The sequence below is a fragment of the Pipra filicauda genome, unplaced genomic scaffold (genome assembly GCF_003945595.2).
Source record: "Pipra filicauda isolate LSUMZ 115617 unplaced genomic scaffold, ASM394559v2 scaffold109_size3271384_pilon, whole genome shotgun sequence".
Classification (NCBI taxonomy): Eukaryota; Metazoa; Chordata; class Aves; order Passeriformes; family Pipridae; genus Pipra; species Pipra filicauda.
In genome coordinates, this window is record NW_024103540.1 from 1,558,437 (window position 1) to 1,582,590 (window position 24,154).

At 40.1% G+C, this 24,154-nt stretch overlaps 1 protein-coding gene across 7 annotated transcripts in view; it reads left to right on the top strand.

Annotated features, from left to right (window-relative positions):
- LOC113983478 (WD repeat containing planar cell polarity effector) overlaps window positions 1-24,154 on the top strand; it is a 147,381-nt gene that overhangs the window by 108,798 nt on the left and 14,429 nt on the right. For 4 of the 7 annotated variants that reach the window (XR_005563499.1, XM_039381134.1, XM_027712655.2 and 1 more), the window contains one exon: window positions 23,436-23,571. Coding sequence is in view for 6 of the 7 variants with exons in the window: in XM_039381134.1 (XP_039237068.1) it covers window positions 23,436-23,571 (136 nt within the window). In the remaining variant the exon portion in view is untranslated. The remainder of the gene's footprint in view (window positions 1-23,435; window positions 23,572-24,154) is intronic. The other 3 variants (XM_039381139.1, XM_027712726.2, XM_039381160.1) reach the window with 1 other exon arrangement.

Sequence of the window (24,154 nt, forward strand, 5' to 3'; positions counted from 1 at the left end):
CTGTTTCTATCGATTGCATAAATCCATGACTTTCAGGGCTATGCAATACAGTATCACCTCCTTTCCTCTCCGGCAGAGTAGGAATCAAGCAGTGCCTGTCCTGAACTCTTTTCTTCAGGGTGTTTAATTTTCACGCTCAGGTCACTTCAAGCATTTTTTCCACCACAACTGGACCTTTGGTCAATCCCTTTCACCACTGGAATTCCAAAAAAGAACATTTGTTAAGTTCTTTCTTTACAGAGCACTCTTTAAAAAGTACAGTCACATCTCCTTTGCTTTCTCTTCTCTTACTTCTTAGGTATTTGTCTGCTGCACCAAATATAACTGAGATACCTAGGATTTGCATCTGATCATTATCTATTCTCTGACACTTAATCCAGAAGATTTAAACTCTAGTATGTGTCTTAATTCCTTTCAAACTACCATTATTACTAGATTTCTGAAGTTAGGCTATTTTTAAGTTTCCTAAGAGCCTTTTATAGTATTGTAGACATATGTGCAGGGAGAGGGACAGGGAAAAAAACCGAAGTGATCACAAATGTTTTACTTGCATATCAAATGTAATACATGTGTTACTACAGTTCATTATAAGTGTGCAGGCACAGTCTTCCCCTCCTCCAGACCAGTCCTACAGTTACCTCTGCAATGCCCCATTAGCATAAATTATTAAAGTCATTTTATATGATAAAGTGTTTTGCTGAATAATTAACTATCAGAATGATTTAAAATAGTTTTCAATGCCCCCAGGGACAAACTGTCACTGAGATTCAGTCTCTAAACAGTAATGAATTTGCATCCAATTCATTTTGTATGAAAATAATCAGGAATCTCCCATGAGTTTGTTTCACTGCAGATTGGATCTCACCTTAAACATGTGAAATATCAGCCACAGATTTTGTTTTATTATAGCTTGTTCCAACGTCCTTTCTTTATGATGTTATTATTTCATAAACTGTTGTTGTCAAAAAAGATGACATGAGGTATGAACTTCATGGACCCAATGAAAACAAAAGATAAGAAGTGCTTTATATGTAACTTGCTATATTTTTCTAATATTTTGAGGGGGGGAGAAAAACTCATGCCAGAGCCAGAAGTTTTAAAATGCAGTTTCAAACAAGTCTCTATCCCCTAACCATTTCCCAAGCCCAGTCCTCTTTGTCTACTCCCTGCTCTCTGGAGCCTTCAGCCACTCGGTTCACCAATGGTCACTTCCCGGATCAACCCCCAAACTTCTTGAACACCCACTTCAGGCTTCTACAAGAAGACAGTAACCTAAGCAAACAGAGGCAACAAAGTGCAATCAGTGCTACTGAGGTTATACTGGACACCTCTCTACAGCACATTTCAAATATATATATATATATATTACAGTATAATATTTGATCCTAAATAGTACAAAAGCGAACCATTCTCGTGTATCTGATGAAATTTCCTGAGTTAACCCATCCCCAAAATTCAGCTCAGCGCTACTTGAAAATAAGATGAGTCATTGCTCCTGGCTCATTCCCAAGCCTTTGAAAGTGCTCCATCTTGCCCCAGATATATTTAATTTGTCAAGATATTTCTGTGTACAGGGCTCACTTCAAACATAATATATTTCAAACGCAGACTTTAGGAAAAGTTTCGAACTCCTACAAATAATGCAGAATGACAATATAATTTCATCTGAAAAGTGTAGGTGTCATCCAGAGGTCTGTAATCATTGGTAGATTCCTCACATATATTATATCAAAATTTATGTCAAGGTAAAACTAAAAATAGATTGATTATTTTAAAAATTTCTGAATTTTGGTCTTTCTCAGTTCCTCACATAATTGTGGTTTGGTAGACACCATTTTGGAGGAGCCACCCTCAAAGCTAAGGATGTTTGTGGGCATATGGTAAAAACACCTGTAGACCTCTAGAGCACAGCGGTTTGGTGAGAATATTGCTGAGCAAGATGAAGTGTCAAGTGAACTATGGTTTTGGCAGAATGAGATATTTTGTTCACCTGATTAAAATCTTCTAAAGAAAATTATTCTCATAAGATTTTATGTTTGACAGCCTGTAAAAATGCATCTTGAGGGATGAGAAGATTGAAGTAATGGTCCTGTACATCTCAGAAACAGCATTAGCTGTCTCCTCTTTCCCTGCTCCTATTTGATCAGCAGACCACTGGCCATAGACACTGTGGTTTCTTCTGCCAAAGATTTTCTCTTGAATTACTTCTGTAGAAGACCCATGAGTTCCTTAACGAGGTCAGGGAGTTCTCATTTAGCCTAAAATGTATGCTGTGCACCTCATTTCACTTGATTAAAAGAGAGGATAAATATTTATTCAGTATTGACAATATATGTAGGCTACTAATAAATTCTGTTTGTGGGTGTAACCTGGCATACACTCTCCTGGAACAGTATTGTTTGTGGTGGTAGAGTGTGTCTGTTCAGTGCTGTAAACTGGAGGTTGCTAATGTAAAACCTGAGTTGCAAAGAACTGACATGGCACAGCCTGTTAAGAAATGCCATAACTAATAATGATCATGGAGGTGAAGAACTCAGCCCTTCAGACATCATTGCTCAATGAATATCCAACAAAGAGCATATGTAGGCAGTGTCAGAAAGTTTCCCAAGGCCAACTTCCAACAAATTACATTAGGGCCTAGCAAGATGATTTTAACCTTCAAATCAACAGCTTTCACCCAAAAGGGATTCATGTTGTGACAAGACAGATAACTGCTGCATAGTTGAAAGGCAAATTGGGAAACCTTGTATTTCTGCTTAGAAAATTCAGAATATTAGTAACACTAATGTTTGGGCAACATTTCTAACAGAGGTGCCTGAACAAAACCACTGATGTTCAGATAATTGTATTGTTCTGAAATGCTAGATGGGACTGACTAACATTTTGGTGATTCACTAGTGTCTCATGAAAGTGCTTGAGGTTTTCCCATTTAAAATAGGATTTTAAAATATTTCTGATAATATTCCATAATGTTTGCAAGCGAGATAGGAAATCTTATCAGTTCTCACAGAGACTGAAGTCCAGTTTCCCACACTGTTTGTAAAAAGACATTCAAAATGCAGGAACCCTACATGCTTCACCTTATTGGCAAGGAGCATCATCAGTTTGAACCTTAAGTGGAGAATTTATTTATTTCATCTTAGTTCTGTGGTAGTGTTTTATACTGAATGGCTTACATGGTCTTTGTGATAATTAATAATGACACATGCTATGGTGTTTTGTCTTCCATATGGTGTATCAGAGATACCAGTCTGGACTTGCATACAGCCTGCTACCTCCAAATCACTCGTGATTTACTCAGATCTTCCCCTATTTCTGACAGTCCTGGGGAGCCTGCTTGCATTTCAAGACCACGTTTAGAATTGTGCCCCTGTGTTTGTAACTTTCTCAGGCCCTGCATTAGCCTAGTTGGTAACATTTCTTCCTCTTCTGATCCATGAAGACTCTCAATCTCTCAAGCAATAGACTTCTCCCTTACCCTCACATACCCTTTCTGGCACTGATGGCAAAACCTTCTTCATTTCCTGCTCTTCCTTGGCACACACATCTTTCTCTTGTCATCTACTGAGTTTCAAGTTAACTGAGAATCTTAGCCTTTATTTCATGGCATGATTTTTATATCACTGTGTAACATGTTTATGGCATGCTTCAAAGGTGTTATCCCGTACACGGATGAACTGTGATCTAGAAAGACTTGGGGGACACCTGTTTATGCTACAGTTTTTTTGGAGTTCTGCTTCCTTTAGTGTAGGTGTTAGATCTCCTATTTATTTATTTAGATTTTCAGTTTAAGTAATTCAAAACCTTTGGATTCAAGTCCTTTGCTTTTATTTTTCTAATAATATGACTTTTTCTCCAGAGAGCCAGAAAAACATTTTTAATGAAAAATGTTTTCTAAGTATGATTGGCAGTTCACCTATGGCAAGAAATTAGTTTCCACAAGCACTTTTTTAATTTTGTGCCACCCAAGATGAGTGTCTTTGAAGATCTGTAGTAATTTGAAATTATTTAACTGTGTTCATGTATACACTCTCTTGAGCACATCAAGCCACACACAGCACTTGATACAGAGCCTGCTAAACACAATAAAAATATTTCCACCATCTTCAGTGGGCTTTGGATGGGGATTTTAGCAAGTAATGAGCTCATGTGTAGGCCTGGCATTACCAAGACTGCTGCCATCTGCAAAGAGCCTGGTCTGGAAGGATGCTCTACTTGATGTAGACTGGTTTCAAGAGGAGTGAGCAGCAGCCAGCACTCATTGCGTGGCATCCTATTGAATTCTTGGCCTGGCATACCTGCCTCCGTGACAGTGTAACAGTATGTTCCCAGAGAAGTGGATCTGCTGAATTTTCTTCTATATTCCAATGATTAGCTTTTTGTTAATGACGTGATTAAATTTCCAACTGGTATTGAGGGGTTACAGGTATTAATTAGTTGTTCCCCTCCTTGTGTTCTTTTCAAGAAGTGAAGTTATTTGTTTTACTTAAGGTCTAAAGTGATGCCAAGCTATTTTTGGCTCCACCTCATCTCACCTCTCTGCTTGCTTGTGTCATGGTGTCAGTTTTGATCTATACCTTCCCACTGCTAGATAGCTTTGCCTAAAGACGTAATCCTCAGCCCCTAATAATTATAAGTACATCAAAGGCTAGTTGGTTTGCTTAGCTGCAGAGGTCTACACAAAAATCTGTGTATCTTCACTTGAAAGAGGTTTATAGTTTTGTGTCAAGCTTTAAAATAATCATGGCGTTCCATTTTTTTCCCTCCTTTATTGTGACATATTCTTGGCTGCTACATAACCTGATTTAAAAAGTACCACTATATGCCTGAAATGAAGACACTATTCTCCTTAATATTTTAATTTTAATGATCCTCATATTTTGTAATATCTGCCAGCAGTAAAACTATACCCTATTTAATATGAAAAAGTCTTACCAGAAGTCACTGAGTAACTGGTTTTTGCCTTCATTTTAAATTATGTGTTGAGTAGAAAAAAAGAGAAAAATCAGTAACTGGGAGAGCCAGCTTTAGGGACTTAAATATTTTGTATCTATAGCCACATGCTATGACTGGTTTATAAACAAAAAAATTACAGTATTTCCAAATTCTGGAAATCGAAAGGAGTTGTTTGTATCTGATCTGGTTTTATTCTGCTAACAATTAGGGTATTGCAAGGTATGTGAGGTCACACATATCAGACATCTTATCCATATAACCCCCAGCCAAGCTGATGCACACAGACAACAGTGAATGGGTGACACTAATTACCAAGTAAACAACATATTTTCTGTGGACATGTATCAAGAAGAAAGTTAACAAAGTGAAAACAATTCACAGAGCTATTCCTTGGGGAAGGATCTAACATGATAAAGAATAGCTCAGCATAAGAGATCTGGAAGGGATGCCCATGGCATTACATTGAAGTGAAGAGAAGAAAGTCAGTACTCAAGTTGTTGACATTATGGCTAGGAATTTAAGTAGGAATTTGACTTCTCATCACTGACTCCATAGACTGTGGTAAATTTAAATAGAAAGCACACGTAGTTAAAATAGCTGTTGAAACAAACTATCAAAGAAATTGATGCATGGAAAGTGTCTTTGCATGGAGACTGAATGAATACCTTTCTGGGAAATAGGTTTTAGCCAAATACAATTTATGCATTAGTCAAACACATGTTTTTCTGGCTTGGTGTAGGATACCTGGATGAAATTTAATAGCCTCTAATTTACTGTAGGTCAAACTAGATGATTTACACCATAGTATAATATTCATATGTTCTGGATTCCACTCTTGCCTACAGCTCTGTGAAAAAGCCCCTGGTAAATCTCCCATTAGCTTCAAAAGGCCCACATGTAGGCTAAAAGACTGCACTTAAAAGCCACATAATATATATTCATACATCTCATAGCATGCACGTGTGTGTGTGTACATTAAGTGGGTGTTATATTTATACATACACAGCCAAAATCTGGCCAGTCATAAAAATAGCTCCAAATCTGAACACGAGCGCCAGGGGAATTATTGCGTATTTATATTTTGCTTCGTGACATCAGCAGTCACAGAATCCACTGCTGCTGTTTTGTTGTTTTGTTTTTTTTTTCTGAGAGAACAAGAAATAACCACAGCAGGAGGCGCTTTCATAACTACTGGGAGCTGCAGATCTGTGTGCTCGTGGTGTGTCAGAGGTATGTTTGTCTCACACACCCTAGAGCTGTCCCTCAGCCTCTCGTTTTCCGACAGGGAATTCGCCGATTGCGTTTCTACGCACTGAAAAGGGTTGGCAAACACATATTTGCATGGCAGTTGGTATGTGTTTTGTCCTGTTTGTTCTGCGTAACGTAACGTGATGTGACAGGCTGTAATTCATCACATCAGTCGCATGACAGCAGAGGAATTGGAAAAGAGATGTAATGGTGGGCTGATGTGAGGTGTCAATTTAATGTTCAATTGTAGTATTTCAACATTAAGGCTTTTTATAATGACCTACCAAAGAATTATCTCCAGGTATTCCCTGCACAGGTGAGATTTAGGAGGAATGATCAGGCATAGCATAGTCAACATCAGGAGAAGGCTGTAGATCCCTTTGCTCAGAAGCAACAGCTCTTGTAAACAGGAGGACCTTTGCACATCTGGTGCTAGATCAAACAAACAAACACATTGAAGGACTATTTATTTATTTCCTTCTCTTTCACTGCACTCCCCAGCCACACCACAGGTCCTTGAGTGGGAAAACTGTGGAATTGCCCACGGCAATATAGGAGGTTGAGGCTGTTTTCCTCCAAAGACTCCTACACAAGAGACTGCTTGACATTTCACCCCTGAAAAATTCCCACAACAGAAGTAAGGGTGTTAGTTCTTGTTGAATGCTTTCAGCCTAACAAAACCAAGTTCCCTGTTAAAATCCCGTCTCAGGGCTGGGACATTCTAATCAGGACATGGCTGGTAAAAGCCTTAGGGAAGAGCTCAATGGGTCCCAAGGGTGAGCTTTGCACCCATCGCTGTTCTCAGTCATGCACTTTCTGAAGTGTCAAACTTGGCCACAAGATGAAAAGAAATTAGCTGTTTAAGAAAAAACATTGGTGAAGGACTGATCAGCAGTGCCTAACACAAAGCCGTAAGTACATCCAGAATTAGTGACTGTTTTCTTTCCTCAACATACATTCTATATTTAATTACAGCTATTTGAAGTGTCTTTCCCCTAAATATCCTTCCTGTTGGTTAGTCTGCACTGAGACTTCTTTTTACTTTAAATCTCAGTGCCATGAAACTGCCGCAACTCCTCAACTCATGCCCTTCAATAATATTTTCCACAGCATTCAAGATACCAAAAGTCCTGGATTGTGCTAGATTTCAAACTGTAAAATTCAGTCTTAAAAACAGATTGTGAGGCAGTGTTGGTTATCTCTGCAATGCTGATATTATGAAATGGCAAAATATTTTAATACGATGAAAAGATATCATTAATAATAGCTTATAAGCATGTATGGTGATCATTTGAATTAGTTACTTACTGCAGGTACACTGCCAGTGTCCCACCTTTTCATCTTTATGATAATCAAAGATGCAACAGCCACTTGATTTCTGCCTCCTGCCCTCCCAGCCCAGGGACACCCAGCTCAGTCCTTGCACACCACATCAGTAAGAAGTTAGTGTGTATTTCTCACATAAATTAGATCCCATGGATTAACAATGTTTAAATAGTTTAAAAATTTTCACTGTAAAGGAGCATGGAAGCCAATATTCTTTCCTGTAGATTTGTGTTCAAAATCTATGCCTTTTCATTTTTCAAAAATATAACCTGACTTCTCATTTTTTAAAAAAAACCCATTGTTTCATAACAACTACTAGCTTATATTTTTTGCTTGATGAAACCTTCTGCTACATCTTACTGTGGTTATTCATATACCTCTGCTGAATTTAGTAATTTTCCTTGCTAATGTTCTTGCTGTTAAAGCTCCCTCTGGAGATATCCAAATACACCAGATGAAGAGCAGATTCTGGGGCCATCCCAGAGATCTTGTAGAATAACACCAGGATATGATTTTACATCACTTGGTAGGTGCTGGTGAACCATCGGGAGCCTTACATGAGCTCACTCTCTAACTGAAGGATTTGGAACCCAGTCTAAACTTCTCCTAAATCATCATTTGAAGTTCCCTGCTAAATTGCACCACATCTCTACTTAAATAATACAAGCTTTTATTAGCCAGATGAAAGATGATGGCTTCGATTAATTATTTATTTTGCTACATAGGATGCATTTTTACCAAAGAAAACAGCCACAAAGTGCTTACCTTAGGCCCTTGCTTTTACCACCGAAGGACCCAATGTTTAGTTCACAAACACAAATATGGAGCCTGTGTGGGCACACTCTGCTGCAATGTAAGCCCAGATCATCCTGTTGACTATGCTGCTGTTGCCTCTTATGTAAGGGAAGAGTTAGTACCACAGCACTTCACACTGGTCACTGTAATAAACAGAATTTTAACAGTAAAACATTCTGGAAAAAATCCTGATTTCTTGAAGGAAGCACAAGCTTTAGTCAGTGCCTTTTTTTCATATATTATTATCAACTTCACTGCCCCAGCCTAATTCCTTGCATGTTTGCCAGTTTTTCTGTCCACTGGTTGGGATTAGAAAGAAGACAGCAGGTTAAGAACGGGATGAAATTAGACCTTTACCATCACCAACCTACTGGATGACTCTGGCCAGCTCATTTTAGCCTTCCATTTTGGTGCTTTTGTTTTCCCGTGAGGACTGTGTGAGCTCTCTGTGACAGGCTGCCCATCCACATCCCATGCCACAGCCCCTCGGTGTCACCTTCCCAGCGTTGCCCTCCCAGAGGCTGAACACACGGTCAGGTGAAGTCCATTTTCTAAGCTCACTTATTTTCTATAATTTTTACAAAATAGGGCAAAACCACAGCCCTGGGAAATCAGCTGTAATACTCTAGTTCGTGTCTGCCATTAGGTGTCAGTGTGACAACAACCATGATACACAAAGGCTATGCCGGGGTGTGCAGGGACACTACCCCATCCTAAACTTCTCCTTGTCGACTCAGGGAAAATACGCTGTGCAACTGAGAGGAAGGAAGAGGCTGAAGAAAGCAGTAAACATTTTATTTCGGGTTTTTTTCCATCACCTCATTGAATTTATTTACTAACAGATAAGTCTGTTTGCATTTCATTCAATGCGTCTCAGGTTCCCACTGCTGCAGTTGTCAAAGGGTAATATTTACAAAACCAGGACAAGAGTTTCTGCACACACTGATCTAACCCTATTTTGGGGAAAAAGAAACAGTCAATACTACCAGTAATTTGCAGTCTGCAGGAGGTAGACTGCTTTGCCCAATGCAAATGTTAAATTACTCATGTGAGTTGATGCCTGCCAATTTGGTGATTGTAGATGGATCCTTCACAAGTTGTTTGAAATACTGTATTAGAAATTACAACTAAAAGTTCCACTCGTTCCAAGGAAAAGAATATAAAAACTTTAAAACCAGTTTTGAAACAACTTTTTGTGTCAGAAATACTGTCCTTTTTTTTTTTTGGTGTATCAGTGGCATTCATGATGAAGAAATGGTGAAATACATTACATATATTAAGGAGTTTGAAATTGTTTTTAGATAAAATTTCAGACGCATCCCAAAATGTAGCAAACAGTTTTTGGTTATGTGGGAGTTTTAAAAGTTACTATAAGTTTATAGAAGTTTTAAAATAAAAGTCAGGTTTTTTGGGGGGAAAGTATTTTAAGAATAAAATTAATTTATAAAATATTCTCTGCTTGCCTCTAGTATTAAGAATAGCTCAAGGATAGCATTTTTTTGCCTTATGTTTGGAACTGTAAATGTTTTCACCATTATTAACTTTAATCAGATTTTGGTCAGGTCAACATAATGGCTAAATCAGCTTGGCCTTCACCAGGATCAGTGAATCTGTTGTTCAAGAAGATTGGGGTTCAGCTTTGCCTTCATTTTTTCTGCTTTGGAAGGGAGCAGATTGTGAGCATCGCTTAAATTTGGTGTTGGTTTTTTCCTTTATAATGATAGATTAAATCTGAAGTAACTGTGATAAGCATCTGAGCGAGCTGGCTTTTTTTTTTTTTACCTACTTCCAGTTTTCTAGTAATTGCATGACACAGAAGTGGTTAGTCCTGAGCATGCACTGCACAGCGAGGACAAGAATGCTCAGATACCATCCCTGCTGCAATTCCCCAAGTTGAGTAGTTGCAGTTCTCTTCAAGAGGGCAAAGGCTCCCAGACTTCTGTTAGCCCTGCCCCCCTTCGGTTTGGGGATGGGAACTGAAAAATGTCATGTGCCAATTTGACATTGTCTTTATAATAGATAATTATAGGCTTTAGGAATAGAAAAGATGCCTGATTAAATGGCTCCAGCCATCTGCTGTTGCAAGATTGTGAAGTAATCCTTGACCATTTTCATATTAAGAGTTGCCACGCTGATGTTCTCCCACTCCTTATGTCACTCAGGTTGCCTAGAAAGCTATCTCCTATACTTTAGTTTGCTAACTCACTTTTGCTTTATACTATTTTAAATAGCAATGATTAAATCTTTATATTGGTACTGTTGGGGGGCTTGAAAGTTCCTGCTGTCCCACACATCAGTTTTGACTTCAGAAATATAAATTGAAGAGCTGCTTATTTTTACATGTGGTTGCAGATCAGGTTCTTCTTCTTCTTCTTCTTTGTGGTACAAGGGGAGCAGATGAAAAGCCACCCAGGTTAGCAGTTTTTAAAAAAAAAAACAGCACTGGCCACTGTGGTTGGTTGTACCCCTGATCCATTGGGGCCCCAGGGTAGGTGTAAGACGAGGCTCCAGGGCCAGGCACGGGCTGCTCACGTGGCACTGTCTGCCACAGTTAGTTGAGCCCAAAGGTAATTTTGTTGATTTTGAAGCAAAATCATTAGTCAAATAGACCTGAAAGCAGCAGAGAGCTGTAAGCCTGCTTTAAGCTGAGCACTCTTCTTACAGAGATAGTATTGCTTCAAGCAGCTCTTTGCAGATCAGAAAGGATCCTGGTGACAGGATTCATCTGACGGATATCCCTCAGTTACAGACTGGTATGAATACCAGAGTGTTTTTTCTTTTTAAAACCTCACAGAGGTAGTCCAATGCAGTTTCCAACTGCAGCCTAAACCAGTCCAAAAATGTGTCACAAAATGTATGGAAGAGTTTCCACCTGAAGTCAGAGAAGAGGCAGAGGGAGCAGAATAGCAATCAGGCCATAAGGGCACAGTAATAGTCAGATAGATATTAAACATCTCTGGGTGATGCACTTCTGTGTGAGAAGGACTGGTGGTGGCATGTAAGGAAGGAAAAGGATCACTACAGCAATGCAGGAGTGTGAAAAGATGCCTTTGTAAGGGCAAATTTTACCTATTGAACATTAATTGCTTTCCATGGATACAAAATGCACTTTAAGTGATGAAAGGAGTGACTGACAAGCAATGCTGTATTAAACAGATATCAGAGAATGCAATGTAGGTTAATTATCTTCTCTTAAAAAAAATTTAATTTTTTTTTCTGAAGAGGTGAGCATCTGTCTGAGACAGAATCTTATCTCCAAACTCCTGTTGTCTGCTTCAATGAGAAGAGGAGCAAGAAAGGGAATGAAATGGGGTGGTGAGGAGATGCCAGCAGGAACCATGGTGAATTTTTTTCCTTGGCATCAAGCGTCAGCTCTTTGCATCTCTTCCCATGGACTTTCCTCCTGGTTACCTTCAGAAGCAGAAGCAATGCCAGGAACTGCCCACAGCTCCCCCCAGGGCTTTGAGCTTTCCAAGTGGTATCCACAGCTGCCACTCCAGCTGACATGGTTTATTTAAATAGGCAGGGAGAAAGTATTTGTGTTTGCAGAAGGCAGTGTATAGTGTAAACTACCTCTGTGATGTTTTAAAAAGAAAAAACACTCTGGTATTCATACCAGTCTGTAATTGAGGGATATCAGTCAGATGAAGATCTTCCCAGGGAGTGGAAGGAACAGCCTGGGAATAAAAAACCCACTGTTTTTATGAGGTTGCATTTCCCCTTCCAACAGGGCATACTAAGCATGGTGTGTCTCCTCCTCAAAGCTGAACATTTTCCCTTTAAATCAGTCTCTTCCAGTGGAAAGGGGTGGGAAGGAAAGTGTCAACCCATCAGTCGGGGTTTTCAGGTGCCGATAGGGTCACATCAGCTTTTAAAGCCTTTGGGCACCCAAACCACAGAATGTGCTGGTGGTTGTCAGCAAGTCTGTGCAGCAAAGCTCTGGAGCAGGTGAGTGACAGGATGCAAATATCTATCAAGGAGGACCTGCCCCTATATCTGCTTCAATGCCTTTTTAGCCACACCTTTCTGGTAAATTGTAAAATGTTGGTCAGGGTGCTCTGGAGATGGTTAAAACTAGGTGTGCTCATACCCCAACTTCTTTTATGTCCTAATGCCTTGAGGTGCATTTAGAAAATGCATCCAAGTTTTTTCTTATATTGTAGGATTTAGCCAAGAGACACTGAGCAGAGCACCGTGTGTCATTAAGAGAGCTTAGCAACAGGATATGCATCTGTGTGTGTGTGCATATGTGTGTATATATATATGTGTGTAAGCACACAGATTACATATATTCACACCACAATAAAGTTTTAGGTTTTGTAGGTTTAAAATAATGTGTTGGTACCAACTGTGTAGCATGTTTTCTGTACCTTGCATCAGTGTTGCTAATTTTCTATGCAGACACACACACACAGACCCCATAGAAACTTGGCTCTCATTTTAGGAAAACTTACCTAGGACATTATCAACTTAGTATCCTCATTCTTAAGGCATAAAAGGCTCTACAGAAAGTCAGTATTTTTAAAGTGACTGAAAAGAACATGTAAGCATTTTCAGTTTTTCTAGATGGAAAGCTTGCTCCTGGTAAACTCTGTAAGTATTAAGCTCATTGATATAGGAGCGAGTTTAGTCTATACAACCTTCCAGCATGAATAACATCTTTCTTCCATGAAACCCACTGACTGCAAGCACATTAGTCTGGCAGAGGCTAGCAAAAAATGCTGGTTTATAATTTGGGCTTTATTTAAAGATAGGATTCACATTTTTCCATTATTTGGATTAGGCAACTAAGTGGTCCCAAGTTTTTCTTCATTAAAAGAAAAAGGAAAAACCCTCCTTTTAATATGTGTGTGCTTCACACTTTTCAAACTTCAATAGCATAAAATTTTTCACTTGGTCAGAAAGCTGATTTAATTTGCTGCTAGGTTAAATGTTAAAGGTTTCAGTCTTATGACCATGAATTCTCAAATTAAATTCAGTGCATTGCTTAAATTTCTAGCAGCAGTGCATTTAGCCTAATTGCTTTGGTAAGTTGGGTGCTTCATAACTACTACTCTTCTGAATTTTCATCTTTAAAGGTGAGCAAAATAAGCCTGAGGGTCACAGGTGGGCTAGCCTGTTCTTTGGGATTCACCTGTGGGGTCTTTGGATATCTCTTCCAGTCTGACTGCATCCTCAGACCATGTCTGATGAGACTGTTCTGCTGACAAGGGAGAGCATTTAAACACCTGTAGGTTTTAGCTATTTAAGCCCAAATCAGTTTTGAAGCAACAAGAAAGGCTGAGCAAAATGGTTCAGATTTCAGTCAGTTGTCAACTAAATGTGTGCACTGGGCCTTTAAGTATTTGGCCAGACACATCTTGATTGCTTCTCTTTTGTTTTTACCCTTGGAAAGTCAGCTGGATAATACCCTGTAGCAAAAGTCTATTCTGGGATGCTGTAAGTGGGCTGGGCTGGGGATGCCTGAGCAGGGGGAAATATGGGGGGGGTGGGGGGGGAAGCAGGTGAAGGGAGAATTAACAAAAAATGGAATTTTATTCATGTATTTCCAAATTTTTGTGAGCCAGGCTATTTGCAGTCATTTTCAGTTTTCTTATGATGTTAAATATAAAAATCATGGGGCTATAAAACGATCCCACTGGTGCAGTCTCTAAGGCAGGCTCCTTGGGGACAAGTCACAGTGCAAACATGGAGGTGATGGAAGCAATCGAGGAAACTTCTACCAACGGCACCCTCAGAGGCAAGCCCTGAGTGTCTAGTTTTTTCCTCTTTGTTTACAGTATTTTTAAGGCTTTGAGTTCTCACGCAACATATATGTCATTAAATGGCTGATTCCTCTTTGCACACGTTGTTGTGATGGCCTGTGGCAACCTGAATTAATTGTTTCAGTAGTTGATGGTGGTTACTAGCCGTAATTATTATAATTTGCATTTATAAAAACTTCTTTCATCTAAGGATCTCAAAGTGCTTTTGCACACATTTAATTAAGCTTCACAACATCCTGTGAGGTAAGTGTCAAGAGTGTTGTTATATCCATTTTTACACAGGTTTCTCCAAGAAAACAAGGTCAGTCTCTAACACGACTGGTATTTGGTTCACATCACTCTTGCACAGGACGAAGCAACTAGCACAGCTGCAGGAATTAGGAGTGCTGATCTAGGTCACTTTGCATCTCCCACATAGCTCTTGCTGCTGCCACACTGTGTGGACACACACACTAAGCCACTGCAAACACAGTCAGAGCAACCTCAGCCCAGATTTACAGCCTGAGATGGCCCTTTCTTTCCCAGGAGCACTCCAGCAGCAGAAAAGTCTTGGGAAGAAAAAGAGATAAGCACCTAACATGTTGAACAAGATGACAACCCATCATGCAAAGACCTGTTCTTTCTGTAGTTTTCTCCCTTAACATTTCAACCTCTCTTTGCAATCTGCACACAGCAAGACATTCTACTAAGCTGCAGGCAATGTAAAGTTACTCTTTACTAGTCACTCACTTGCTCTAGAAGAGGCTTCACACACTTCATCTCCAGCCCTTACCAGCCTTAGACCCAACCTTGTGGGCAATCAACAATTCTGAGATCTACTAAATCCTAGATTACCACTTGACTGATATTTAAAAGTGAGGATCAACCCAAGCAAAATAGACTTGGAACTTGATGGGGCAGCAAGAGGAGACAGTTTTCAAAAGCTCATTTCTTTTTCAAACATGTTGTTTAAATTGAACCTAGCTCTCTGTAAGCTCTGTTGATCACCATATTAGCCCTGAGGAAGATAGGTCTAAGTAAGGGCTTGCAAATTGAGTAAGTCCCAGGCCATACCTTAGTGAGTTCTTTACCATCAATTTATGTTTACATAAATTGTTTGCATTTGGCAATGACCAGATTAGCTATTTGGAAAGAAGTCTGCCTGTGGATGCACTTGTTCCAAAATAAAAGCCACTTTGCTTTTCTAAATTAAGTGGACTTTAGAGAATGACTATTCTGAATAACATAAGAAAGAAAGCAATTTCATTCCTAAGTAGACCATTCAACAGAAATATTCTGAAATAATCTGACTGTCTGATTTCTTGTGTTAGCACTTTTTGAGGCACTGACATAGTCACACAGTCAACAAAAACCAACTTTGTTTTCAGTCCATTGTTTTCCTAGAGAGGGTGTGCCAATGCAGGGCAAGAGTCAGAGATTCTTTTCAGTTCCCCTGAGTCAATGCACAGGATTTATTGTGGTCCACATCTCTCCTGTGAGGGAAGGAACGCCTGGCAGCCAGAGGAGAAGGTCTGGCACATCATTTCATTTTACCTGATGCTGTCTACTTAACTTTCATCAGAAACAGGGGACACTCATCGGGCAAAGCCTGCGTTTTCAGTGAAGCTTTCTTATGCTTTTCCTCTCCTACAAACTTGTTCATGTCTGCTGCTGCTGCACAGAAAAGAAAAATGTGGCAGCAACCTGCAGCTTGGGAGAATACAAAGCCATGGGAATCCCAGCATCATGCCCACAGAGGGGTTTTTATTGCAGCTGCCAGAAAGCTTTCAGTAACTTCAAATCAGTACTTTTGGAGTATGTTTCTTTATTTGGAGGGGGGAGGTAAAAATTCTACTCATATTATCTGAGACTTGATGGGTACTACGTTTTCCTTTTCGGACCTCTATCACTCCCAAAGATACAAGATGAACTCTGCCTGCCCAGGCACCGGAGTCAGTGCCCCAGGGAATTTCTTCATATCTAAGGGATATGCAGGATGTGTACTCGCATGCCCTTGCTGCCTCTCAACTCCAGCTGTACATGCAGTTTTGCTTTAGGAACCTGTACCTCCAGTATTGCAATACCTTTTTCAGTCTCTGTCATCAAGAGTTTAAATACAGTTCAGATCAGTGTTAGTGGCCCAGCTCCAAATTAGGAGAATTGCTGCAATTCGTTATCTTGACAAATTAACTGGTCTGAGGCAATTCCTTTTTGAGAGAGATACAATTACCTAACTCTTGAACTCTAGCCTTGCTCCAGTGCTATGGTGTAGTTATGCACCTGCTCAAAAAGTGTGGATAGTATGACTAAAGGCTTTCCCACCTCTAAGTAAAATTTCTGCACTAGGAGCTGATCAAAAAAAAAGGCTGACTTAAGACCAAGGTGGTCTTGTTACATAGTGGAGGGACAGCGCTGGAAACGCAAGATCCTCGTCCCAAAAACCCCATAGAAAGGCCTGGCAAGAGAGTGTTATATCAGAAAAACACATCACCAGTTGTCCCATCCTCTGTTTGGAGTCCAGCTTCCCAGTCCAGTGGAAGAAGGCAGCTTTCCTGCTCCCAGTCCACCACGTAGAAAACAGTAGCCCATGCAGACCCTAAACAGAGATTTTCTTTGGAAAAGGGGGGGGAAAAAATACAAGGTGTTTTCTCCCTGGGATTTAGGCAGTAATTTCTAGTTTCAATCCTTCAGTCCTTATATACCTGGTGAAAAATGGGTTTCTATCAGGTACAGTATTCCACTCCTGATGTGGACAGGAGCTGGTGCTCTGAGAAAGGTGATGACCCCCAGCCTTGCCCTGATTTCCCTCACCTCCTGGCCTGGAGGACCAGCTCCTTTCTGCCTTTTCTACCAAGCAGTGAAAATACATCCACAGTTAGACATTGTTCTTCCAACCCAACATGGGCAGATGCACTTCTCATCCGCTTCCCTGTGGAAAGCAACTCCTTCTGCCCCTCAGCCATAGCTCACCTGTGGGCATCATTTTTCCTTGTAAAAGAGCTCCCAGATGCTGAAAGATATCCCTTAACTATTCATTTGAACCACTGCCTTTTGGAAACTCTGTTTGGGATAAAGATGTCCTGCAGAAGGCTTGTGTTTGCCTAGAGCCTCTTTGTATGGACTTGGTGGCTGGGAGTTTCCTTGAACTCCTCTTTGAACTCCAAGCCTTCAGCATCCAAAACATTTAACCCTCAATTTCTTTTCTGCTTTATCAGTTTGGCCAGCTTCCAGCTGGCAGCATTCATTTGCAGGCTTCCATTCTGCATCCTGTATTTGCAGATGCATTTGTCTTTCAATTAACCCCTTGAAATGGTTTTCTTCTCCCCTGAGCCTACCTGCCTCCGGTCTGGCCAGCACTTCTCCCTGCTCTGGATGCCTGAGGGGCAGAAGCCAGGAGTGGAGAAGCTGGGTCCTTGAGCTGGAAGTGCCAAGCAGAGGGTGTGCCCCGTACACAGGCGTCACAGAGAGCAGCTGAAGGAACACGCAAGTTCGGCAGCGCCTGCTTTGCCCATTGTGGGTTGGGGCTTGCAATGCCAGAGGCGCTTTTTGCCTATGTGAAGTCTCTAGAGCATCACTTATGAATAATGAGATCTTCCCTGAATGCTTTCGCCAAGATGCTCTGGAGCACGCGCCCACATTTCCACGCTGCAGCTTTCCCCCCCCAGACAATGGGAATGTCTCTGCAGCTTTTGCCTGGCTTTCCTCTGGAACAGCTATTTCTAGATAGTCACTTAAAATTAAAAAAGAAGAAGAAAAAAAAAAAAGGAAAATAAAGACCTCATCTAAAGCATCACTTACCAAACAAAGAAATTGCCTAGTCACCAGGAATGCCCTCCCTCCTGTGCCTGCTGTAATTACTGAGTAATAGCAGCCTTAGGTTGCTCATCTTGGCACTCCAGCTGGGTAACGTGCATCCACAAGGAGAAGGAGAACCACTCGCCCACTGCCAGGATTGCCAGGCAAACTTCACACGGGTCGGGAAACCCGATAAAATCTAGAGGTGCAGGATCTCTATTGCTGAGACACTAGTCAAGCCTTTGAAGTGAGAGAGCAAATTGAATTGAAGCAAATCCTTGGTTATTCAGTCTCTGTCAGCTGGCGACTCACCCCGGCTTGGTACTACCACATCTGGATCACCCTGTAAGACACACCTCTTTTTTTTTTTTTAATTAATTAATATTGGCACTGCTAGGGGAGTTCCTAAGGAACCTGATTACTTAGGCTCCAGGGAGATATAAAATGAACTGTATAGTGGTTAGCTTAATTTTGTGTATGATTCTAGCTGAGCAAATGAGTAGTAAAGATTGAAATCTCAACCAAAGCCAGTAAAGACTTAGCATTTGCATTTGCAGAAAATTTTAAAGCCAGTTTTCATGGCAAGCTGCAGAAGGCTGCTAAGTGAAGTGTAACTGTCTACACTACAAAATAAAAAGGAGTTCTTTATAAACGTTAGCTACTTCTTTAGTTTTAGCGCATAACTTTTATATTCATTCTTACATTTCCTGGAACACCCACTGAAACAGTTTTGCAGCTGCTAATACCTCTGATATACCCCTAACATCCAACTAGCAAAATAATGACATGTTATGCTACTATTAAGGATTGATTCTATTAGTAGTGATGAAAGTGCCTTATCTTCTCTGGTATCAAATTGTTAAATTACAACAGAAACAGGAGATATTCAGATTTAATGCACCTATTCCAGCTCTCTAAGCACTAACAGCTGTTCTCAATGAGTTTTAAAAGTACTATAAAACAATATTTCAGCAATTTGTATTTGTCAAATGCAAACATGTCAGCCTTGGGAATTAACAAAACAACAGAAAAATAATCTAAAAATCAGAATCCATGGAAAACTAGCCCCAAAGAAGCAAAGAAGTTTGAAGTTGCATGTTTCCACACTCACAAACAAAGCTCTGTGGTTTCCCTGCAGGAATTTGTTGAAACGAAACAATTTTATTAGAATATGTTTATTTAGAAAGAGGTTTTCAGGAGAACAATTGTAGCCAGAAAAAAAGAGCTGACCACACTCAAGTAAGTAATGGAAGTTTCCACTGATTTTGATACCAAAAGGATTTTACCCAGTGGCTTTAGAAGTAACTTCATGTAGTTTGAGAAAACCTGGGATAGAGTTAAGGTAGAACAACTTGATAATGTGTGAAATCAGGCTTGGTCTCATGGCTCCTGCAGCAGTTACTTGCCTTACAAAAAATACCCAAAACCTCACAGAATCATGAGAGCTTACTTTCAACAGGTAAAAATAAACACTTAAATTTAAAAAAAAAAAAAAGTTAATGCATAATAAGAGGAGATATAAACTTATTCACATAGAATTAGCTATTCAAGTAAATAAATTATTTAAATTCCTAAAAAAAAAATAGAGTGTGATTGTTGTTATTAACTCTACTGTTTTACAACACTCATTTTGCTTAACCATTTGCATTTCTTCGAACCATTGGTTTGTTTCTCTCGGAAAAACGCTCCTGTTTACCTCTTTGTTTTTGGTAAAACAGCAGTGTGTCTGAAGTCTGTGTGGTTCACTGGGAGTTCATTGGGATATATTTGCAACTCCTGAAGCAAAAAACTGGTATTTTATCTTTAGAAGGAGTCACATTTTTTGAACTTATTGAATTTTTCAAAGATCAGCATGAAGAGTTCTGATTAAATGCTTGCTTCAGCGTTTTAAAGGCTTCTTGTGTCCCTGTTGCCTAAGGAGGTCGTACATGAGGATTGCTCTGTAAACATCAGATTGTACAGAATTGGCTCTGCGTACCATGCCAGGCACACAAAGAAGAAGTCAAATGGCTTATCTCTCACTTATCAACTAGTTTATTTTTCATGCCCAAAAAAAGGCTGCTAGAGGAGCAGCTGCTACTTTGTAAATAATTTAATGGCTTCTGTTAAGTAGAGCTGTCAATTTTGCCAACAGCATTAAAAAGAAGATTTTCGTTTTGCCACGGATTTGCACGTTTTAAAGTGTGTTTTTATCCCTGAAAGTCCAGCGAAGGATTCCGGAGAATGGAAACAGCTTCCGATTTGCAGTCACAGATTCAAAAGAGAATAGGTACAGCTAAATAATGACAGATGTATGAGCAAGGAAGGTGTGATATCTCATCACCTGTGTATGTTGCTTGGAGAGCATCCTGCTCATTAAAGCTTAGGAAAACTTTTAGTGGACTTGTAAAGAAACATATTTGGCTCTCTCACACAGATGTTAGATGCAGCAAGAGCAATTGCCAGCAAATTTTGAAAATGCAGAATGTGCATTGTATGGTTGTGTGTACAGAATATTATCCTAATGTTGATCACGACAAAGAGGATTTTTATGAAGATTTTTAGCACAAAAAAATTCATATTATTGAGTCTGATAAATTAATTTAATGATGAAACAACAACATTAGCCATGATAGCAACTCTGAAGTTTTTAAAATTCAAATTCACATCCCCAGATCCTAACATGTTAAGCAAATACTAAGTTAGAATTTAAAACAAGAGTTTATTGTGCAATAAGCTGAAGGAAGGTCCCAGAATGCCTGAATACAAAATCTTAGGTGAAACCTGTGATCCCTCCAGTGCTAGCACAAAGTCAAGCCTCTATTAAGCACCAAACCATAGCCAGAGCCCTCATCTAGATGTGAGGACCACCACCCTCTCCTGGCTCTATGGCATTGTTGCCAAAATCCTTCCCTTTTTAATTAAATGTGGGATATGTTGCCTCTAGTTTGGGAAGGGCTGTGTTGTTTAAACAGTGTTCCCTGTGCATTTGTTTTTCCTGCTTTAGCATTTCTCACAGGGAACAGACTCCATGTCCCACAACAAAAATATTTATTTCTTTACTCTAGAGCTCATATCTGATGGTTTTGTGGCTTTGCACCACTCCTGGCACCTGATCCTATCTAATGTTCAACACTGCAGCTGTAGACCCAGACTAGAATAGGTTCAATGCTCATAACTTGAGGTTCAGATATTTATTTTAGATATGAAAAGTGAAAAGAAATTTCTTTGCACTCCTGTGGGTAAGAACCCCCCTCGTCCTCCGGCTTTGGCTACAAGTGTGCTTGCATATGACAGACTGCTCTGTTTTTCATGAGGTTCCTATGGATCCAGTAGCATTATTTAACACAGTGTAGCTGTGCTACATCCACAGTGCAAAATATCCGAGTCACTGGCTGTGGTGTAATTAATTGCTCATAGCACTCATATATTAGAAATATACCACGTAAGGACTGTATACATCCAAACTGTAGCCCACTCAATGTTAAAAAACTGCTAGGTACCACCTGGAGCACATGCCTGAGTTACACTGAAGTGATTGGTGTGAGAGGGCTGTGATTTACTCAGCTCTGGTTCTCAGCAGGTATGAGAAAATACAAATTAATAGCATGACAGAAAGCAATCAAGACAAACTTGACCCAGTTCTAATTTGTTTCTTTTATCAATACACACTCCTCTATCCAACATCCCTCAGGGTTTTACGTTCTGAAATGCCCCCACTCCTTGGAATTAGGTCAGCCTCAGGAGTGATGGCTTAGTCAAGGACATCAGAAATTGATGGAAGTTTGTTACTTTAAGGGGGTAAGTTATGCAGGCCTTAGATGTTACTGAGTAGGTGGACAAAGAAAAAGAGAGAGAAAAGAAAAATTAATTCTACCGCTTTGACTCGAACTGTACATCTGAGCTTTGATATTTAGAAAATTAAAAGGTTTAACATTTTGCTCCTTAAAAAGCTAAAGCCAACTGAAGAGGAAGGCTCTTCAGGACCGAAGACTTAGTTCCAGGTGGAAGCAGGGCAGTGAGAACTGTGTTCCCAAGCAGAGGCTGTCAAAGCTTGTCCCACAAGAACTTTTGCCTAAAAGTGGATTTTGCCTAATTTTTTTTTTCCCCTATCAACAGGATTTTTGTTTAAGCCCTTCCCCAGAGTTCTTCATGCACGTCAAAAGCAGTTTCTCCTGAACCTTTTTAAGTTCTGCATATTGTTTCCCTCCTTCTCCTGGCTTCTCACTCCACAAGAAGAGGTCTCCAGAGAAACCTCCTTTACTTGCCCTGTAGCTGAGTTTCTTAGACATAAAGCATTGCTCGTACACCTGTTTTCTCCTCTCCTTTTTTTCCTCTCTGGATTTTTTATTCAAGATGGAGGACAAATTGCACCAGTTTAGCACCTTTGTTTATTGTAGCATGGCATGCATGCTTGGAGGTGTGTTGCCCCCAACACAGTTGGCTTTTTCAACTATTCTCCACATTGCTCCATGTGTGGGAAACAGCAGCACAGGCTGTGAGAGTATCAGTTACCTGAGAAAGTCAAACTGGTTGCCACACTTCACCCTCTCTCTCACCACAGATGCTAATAACATTTAGGTATCATGAAGAGTAGAACTAGTCCACAGCAGTCTTTCACCATTGGATATTTAGGACTGGGAGATTCAGAAATGCTTTCAAGTAGATTTGCTCTCCTAAGCCAGTGACTTTTCTGTGTCTGCAGTCAAAACATAGACCAGCAGCATGGCAACACTCACAAGAGTGTTATATTCTTCCCCCTGCCCATGATATTGCCATGGGTATCATGCAGATTAGCTTATACAGGATCCAAGAAGGCAGAGAACAAGGGGAGAAAAACAGGATTAGAAGAAGGGAAAAATGCAAAAGAGTCTTACGATTTTGAGAAAAATCTTTTAAAGTCTTTATCTGTAACAGGATTTTTTTTTTCCTTTATCCAAACTCTGCTAGCCTGCTATTTGATTGATTGATTTATTTATTTATTTGAGGTCTGACAGCAAGAATATGCAATTCCTCCTCTATATTATTAAGTGGTTCAGGTATTTTCAAACAATTCCCTTCCCCAAAGGGCTCAGACTGGAACTTTTGAATGAGAGGCCCTTGATTCACCTGCTGGGCCTCATGTCTTCATTGTGAACCAAAATATTTTAAAACAAAGCTGAGGGAAGTCTTTATTTCTGAAGGAAGGAGTTACACATATCCTTCTGGAGGACCAGTCCAGTTGATAAGATTTTGATCCATATGGCAACAAGGAAATACTCATGTGCAGCAGCTTTTGGCAGCCAGCTGTACCTTCTGTAGTTGACAATTTAGAAGAAAGCATTTCCTCCTTGCTGACTAGAGCCAATACACACTCGTTCCCTGCCTTTCTAAAACTCTTGGATATGTTATTGTTGATGGTAATTAGCTACTCAGCCTCCTTTTCAAGGGGAAAAGTCAAGGGTGAGAGCTGTGTAAGCATATGGTTTTCCATTCAACTTGATCCTTTACAAGAGAGGACACCCTTGTCCTTATTGACATCTAAGGCAACCAGCTGCCAACTTGGTTGGTACTTTTAACTTAAGTGTGACACCATATCTTGGTTCATCTTAGCAGAACTTCTGGGGCAGTCAGATGAAGAAGACCCATCTTGTGAAGCTTTTGATCAATCTTTGGAGCCGGAAGGAGGGTCCAAGCCATCTGCTCCAGGCCCTGCCATCAGACCACCAGCGCAGAGCTGTTCCCACAGGTGAGTGGTGCAGGGAAGGGCACATGGGAAACATCGAAGATATTTCATAAGGCCAAGGAAAATCCTGCATTTCCACAACAGAAAATGGAAGGGTGGGGGGTGGAGGAGGGAAACAATTAACTAAAATAGTTTTGAAATGTGTTTGATATCCTGAGCTTTCCTGACAAGTGCATTTGTCGTCAGCACCATGACTGTAAATGAAATGAAACATTGAGATAGTAAGAAGTAACTTAAGAAAAACCTGGAAGCCTGAAGGATGTGGCATGGACACAAAGAAATCTCCAGAAACACAGACAGCATTTAACACACACAACCATTTTCAAATTAAATCATTTGGGCAAATGATTCCTTGTTGAATGTGGAGTGAAGAGAAATACAGCAATGGAAATGCAGCAAATTAACAGTTACAGGTGGTAAACAGAACTTTAAAAAATCTGACGTGGTCTTTACAGATTTCTGTAAGCATATCTCTAGCCTGTGACCAAAATCCCTGGGATGATCTTTTGAGAATGCTCTTCTTCTGAAGTTGATTAAAACCTTGAACTTACCTATTATGAGAGAAACAACAGTTCTGATGACTGGG